Source organism: Cupressus sempervirens, chromosome 8, assembly GCF_028749045.1.
Source record: "Cupressus sempervirens isolate cs-2001-9-10 chromosome 8, ASM2874904v1, whole genome shotgun sequence".
NCBI lineage: Eukaryota > Viridiplantae > Streptophyta > Pinopsida > Cupressales > Cupressaceae > Cupressus > Cupressus sempervirens.
This window is the reverse complement of record NC_143125.1, coordinates 280,491,359-280,497,358: the sequence shown is the minus strand read 5'-3', so window position 1 is coordinate 280,497,358 and position 6,000 is coordinate 280,491,359. Positions and strand designations below refer to the sequence as shown.

The 6,000-nt window shown below is 34.9% G+C and overlaps 1 protein-coding gene across 7 annotated transcripts in view; it reads right to left on the bottom strand.

Annotated features, from left to right (window-relative positions):
* Positions 1-369: 369 nt before the first annotated feature.
* LOC149542530 (uncharacterized) overlaps positions 370-6,000 on the bottom strand; it is a 98,398-nt gene continuing 92,767 nt past the window's right edge. For 3 of the 7 annotated variants that reach the window (XM_089797459.1, XM_089797458.1, XM_089797460.1), the window contains one exon: positions 370-1,261. In XM_089797459.1, coding sequence (XP_089653585.1) covers positions 649-1,261 — 613 coding nt within the window. In that variant the 3' untranslated portion in view covers positions 370-648. Of the gene's footprint in view, positions 1,262-1,521; positions 1,839-5,009; positions 5,602-6,000 lie in introns of those variants that run through there. The other 4 variants (XM_089797462.1, XM_089797463.1, XM_089797465.1 and 1 more) reach the window with 3 other exon arrangements.

Sequence of the window (6,000 nt, the reverse complement as noted above, 5' to 3'; positions counted from 1 at the left end):
AACATGGTAAAGATAGATATCCCTCACCTTATGAGGTTCACCAAAACGATATCACCTTTAAGACTCATGGTCTTGAATGAAGCAACTAAATGATTTTTGAAGGTTTCAAATAAAATCATCAAACAACATAAAAAACTAAATATTGAACTGTCAAAATGGAATGATAACAAAGCTGCAGAACATGATAATCCTAATTTAGGGAGTAACCACAATATGGAATCCCATTTCATCGGTTAACTTGATATAAACTCGCTTTTAGTTTTTTCATAGTAAGATAGAAAATTTTGTATTAAATAAACAAAAGCCTTTTATCTCGAAAGTGATTTTATGTGGAAAAATCATATTAGCAGCCATTTACAAGTTTCAATCTATAAAACTATTACGATCATTACCATTATTAAATTATTATACAAATTAATTTACATCAAAAATCACATTAGCAGTCATTTTGCAAGTTTCAATCTATACATCAGCCATTACTATCAGTGCTGTTTATCCGTTGCAGAATAATTGATCATATGACAAGACAGTAATGAGGGGAGGCAAAAATTTGCAAGATTTGGAATTAACCTATGGTTGGTTTGAACATACATGCTAGAGTAACTATGTATATACAGATCTTATCAAAAAACTAAACATTTCAAATTTTCACTTTGAATACGCATAAACTTGCAATTTTTTCTCACTCACACAACCAAGAATGTCTGTTCCTTGCATCTGAACATGTTTCACATCTTGGATAGGAGTTTCATGTGGCTCTAAGCTACTTATAGCAGATAAACTCTGCACATCCCAAAGGGAAACTGCTTTGATGCACTCATCTCCACAAGCAAATAATGATTGCTTACAATCGGGGCCCCTCCCAGATGTTTCTAAAGTAATTATTGCAGATTTTGGCACTCCCGCTGCACTAACACGTCCATGCATGACTTTCTCAGAGTTGAAGTTCCATTCCATACCTGAAGCAGAAACCTCTTGATGTGCCATTGGGTTCCCAGACTGTGGGTTCCTGCCATTCCTTGTTAGAACAAAATGAGACCCCATTCTTGGAGTTCTTGCCAAGGATGAAGGGTCGATAATGCCTTCAGCTGATATACACTGAGAGGAAATAGTACCCTCCATGGAAAAGGAACTGCTTGCTGAAGCCCCATTTTGTTGACCTACAAACGGACGATATGAAGCTACAGCAATATTACTTTTACTGCAATAAGCAACTGAAATACAAGAACCTTGGTTTTCCGGGCCAGTAATTGAATAAGACCTGCCAAAAGGAAACAACTTTATACCGTTCAAAAATGCATGTGTGAACACATTATCTAATGATAGTAATGAAAATTGAGCTGAAGGTGCTAATCACTGCATGGATACCAGATGGACCTCACCAATTAAATTATATATTCAGACTGTACTATTGCCATACAAAGTTCTTAATGATAGACAGAAGCTCAATAGTGATGTTTAAGCAACTACGCATTATTCTTTTGCAATATTCAAATAAAAAATTTAACTTAAAAAGATGAATTTTAAGGAAATTTATGAATATATTTTGTCAATATAAAAATTCCAACCAGTACGAGTATGGATAGACTTTGACATCAACAGAACATGACACGAATAGTGTGCTACAATATAAGGAAAATAAATCCAACCAGTATGAGTATGGACAGACTGACATCAACTGAACGTGACACACACAGTATGCTACACTTCAAGGAAAAACAGATCCTGAACCAAACACTTAAAGTTTAAGCTCAAGGTTTGGCATTTTGTTCCTTGTACTGTCACCAAGAAGATTGAGAATACATGCCAGTTGGACCTTCCACCATTTCTTAACATTCCTGCGATGTTACAGATAAGAGCAAGATTTATTGTCCAATCTTGTTGGAAGAATACAGTCCAACCTGAAACTCATCATGAAATAATTGAGAATGTAATTATGAAACCATGGTGGTAGAAACCCACCTAATCAAAACACATTTTCATTTTATTTTAATTGTATAAATAAGAAACTTGTTTTTCATAGAGTGATCGAGTCAGTGTTGAAACTCCCTTTTCTAGCCATAAATGTTGTTTATCTCAAAATTTGGCCTCTTTATTGTCTTGAAATTAAAATTCTATAGAAAACTCCTAAATATGGACATGTTTTTCTGAAGATTTATTTGAAAAAATTGTGGTAGTAATTTGTTTTCCTTTTCGATTTCTGAGCTCAAACGTTATTTGCATCTTTTAATATTCATCTTGTTTCCTAACACAGCTAGTGTGAATACAATACCCCAACAGCAGCAGTCAACTAAGATATCCTTTGTTTAACATTAGTGTTGGGGTGTTTGAAGTGTTGTATCCAGTAGGTTACTCCTAGGTCCTAGACACACATATTACTTAGAGTTTCCTTAGGGAACACGTGAAAAATCCCACTTTTGCTGACATTATCACATTATCATTTTTCCACTATTGTTGCACTTTTACACCTTGGGAGGCTGATCCACCTTTAGTAGAGTGTGAAACTTTCACATTTCCACCTTTGGAAGGTGATGCACCTTTAATTTTAATTTTTAATGAATGTGTCACACTATCACTTATCCACATTGTGCTTTCCATTAGGCCTCCAGATCTTGGATGGTTATCTTCATAACCAAAACTTACAAAAGCTAATGCAAATGTTATTCTTTTTCCATTTATCTTCTATTTTAGCTCAAATGTTATTTATATCTTTTGAGACTCGTTTTTAGCCCTAACATGGCTACTACGAATACAAGAGCCCAACAGAAACTGTCAGCAAAGATATTTCTTTGTTTAACATTAGCCAATACCTGTTTCTGTTAAGCAGTACAATTCAAATAAAGTTTTACTCCAAATAGATGCAATCAGATCTTCTTCTAGCAAGTAAGACACGTGATCCACAGTCAAACTCAAAAGATGTACAAACTTGGCATTGCATGTAGTTTTTTGTTAACAGTTAGGCTAGGCGTTTTGTACACCTTGCATATTTATAGTATATTGTGTTGTAATTTTGGCACCTGATTCAATGGTGTCACCCATGGAAGAATTCATGGATGCCTTGGATGACGCAACTCATCACTTGGAATGTTAAGTACAGTATAAGTTACTTTATATGAGCAAAATGACGGGAGTTACAAATGTTACAAGTAAAGATAGTCTGTGATACGGAGGTTGTAACCTGTGAGTGAAAATGATCCTTGGGAGTTTGAGAATTGTGCCTTTGACATCCACCTAAGCTGTTGACAAGTGATTGATTTGTTAAGAACTACACTTTGACTAAAAATATTGAGTCATTGACATGGTTAAAATGTAAAAGGTCCATTTGTATGAGATTCTGCCAGTATGCAGCTGGAACTCGAAAAATTTTATCATAGAGAACCAGCAGCAGAGAAAGCATCCCCCCCTACTATGGCAAAGGGCAGCAGTTCATTCTGCAGGTCCACCAACTTGTTTTGAAAGGAGCCGGTAGGTGGAGGCCATTCAATGCCCGCAGCGTCCCTTCTGGTCTGGTTAGAGAGTATTAGAGGTGCTTACAAAAATGATAAAATCTCATTGTTGTAAAGCTCATTTGAGCTAATATAGTGAGTGGCACTGATTTTTGGGGCTCAGTTTTTCCCAAGAGGGTATTTTAGAATAAATCTTGGTTATGTTTCTATGTTGTTTACACTATATTTCTGTTCATAGGTTTCTTTTTCATCAAGCTTTCTGTCATTCAAAATCTGTAAAATGGAATTAAACTATTCTGCATTTCAATATTAGATGCCTAAAAGAAGCCTACCAATACTTGCAAACACAAAACCAAATCTTCATTCCACAATGGCAACTCCACATTAACAATATTATCATAAATTCATTATCAAAATTTGGTGTATTTTTGCATCTGCGTTGTACAACTCCAAGACTCCCAATGGCAACTCCACATTAACAATATTATCATAAATTCATTATCAAAATTTGGTGTATTTTTGCATCTGCGGTGTACAACTCCAAGACTCCCAACAATGTCAGTTTTGCAAATAGGTGCTAATTTCAGCATTACCAAATGTACCTGAAAACAACTTGCCCAATTCTTCGCAGAATCCCACCCCGATCTTTGCAAAAGTCAAAGTCTAACCTAATACAAACATTAGTACATATATCACACTTGAGACTTGCCCCAAGTGGAATTTCTTATACTCGACAGCTGGGAAGCTAAATTTCTTTAAACCTCCTTTAATTGTAACAGAATATACATAAATATGAACCTTACACCTGCAGATTAATTCAGCTCCTACTTTCTCATTCTAACAAATTACATTCCAGGAATCTTCTTATAGTTCAGAATACATTCTTGGTGAAATTCATTCATCTTTTCTCTCCCAAATTGTCAGGGAATTTGATTTGCTGACATGAGAAAATTGCATATTTTGAAAACCAAAAGTCAAATCAACATTTCCATTTCCAGATAAGAAATAAACCTCAGTTGTCCAATGTGCAGAGCGGCCAAACTAAAAACTTTAATCTTTGAGGAGCCAAAAAGAATAGTGCGTGTATTAATAATGCAAATGTAAACTAAACTTCTTTATCAGAATGGTATAGTTTAGGCAATTTGCAGATTTGAATGCTCTGATTATTCTTTTGTTGCAAACTTGCAGGTAATGATGAGTCTTTCCTAATGAAGGAATCGGTTTAGAGAATTATGTGGAATACCAATGTAAATAAGAGAATGCAATTTAATCTTCGGATCTGAAACTGCTGAACTTCCAAATAGAGAGTATTGATTGATTTCTATTTTTCTCTGGGACTTACTGGCTGGGTATAAATATTGTTTCCAGTAAACATATAATGAAAAGGTGTTTCATGAGTGGACATGTCTCATGTCCACTCATGACAAGACCTTTCAATTGAACAAATGGTTAATGTTAATTATAATCAGATTTGTTTATAAATAGCCAATTATTTCCTTAACAAATTGCCAATCTGCTAGAGCATTAATGAATCATTACTCAATCCAAAAGGAGACTTCACATGCAATCATTATTTGATCTATATATATCAACTCAAAGATCACATTTTGATTTAAGTCAAGAGAGAATAATTATCATCAGAATCTGCCAACACTGATCGTATTATACTTGATCATAAAGTTCCAGGTCTGGATATCAGGATGATATATTTGTCTTCAAGGTTCTGTAATGATTACACATGTTGAACATAGCAATTGTGTATGTATACATACATGCATGCACACGTGTGTAAGCATTACAATCTATCATTCTAATATCTGACCGAAGCTACTATGTATCAACAAATAATAAGATTAGTGGTGTACAAACACTCAAAAGAGGTCTCAGCCTTCTGAATTAAAATGGTTCACCTTATAGATAAATCTGTAGACTTTTCATTCCTGATTCCAACAATCTGAAGAAACACAAATTGTAGAGATCTCAAATCCAATAGCCTGCAGGCTTCTGGACAAAAGGTTCCTCACAAATAAAGTGGAGCACACCCTGCTCATGTGTCACTCTCACAAAAGTTAAAAGGAAGAAAAATCTGCCAATAAAATTTTCACCTTATTTGCCAATTCATAGCACCCTGGCCTGGATTTGGAGGATGCGCTTCCTGTGAGCATCCATAGGGCATCTGTGAGCTTTCAAACGCATCAAAAGACCCAGCATAAAAAACTGGAGCTTTTTGGAATGAAAAAACAAGTTAAAGCACATTAACACATGTGCTAAATAACATGTTTTATTCTGATTCGGATTAGTAATCTTGAATCTTGATTGATAAACATTGAATCATGAACCCAAAAAAAAATTTGTAATTGTAATGATTTTCTGATTTGCATTGGAATGGTGAACAGACATATATGATATGGCTTATTAAGTCATTAATAATTTCAATTTGAATATTTGTGAACTATCAGATATCTTGATCAATGGTGAACGCATCCAAACCCCACAACCCCTCCCCGCACCCAAAAAAATAATAATTGTGCATCCGCACCCGAATTGGCAACTT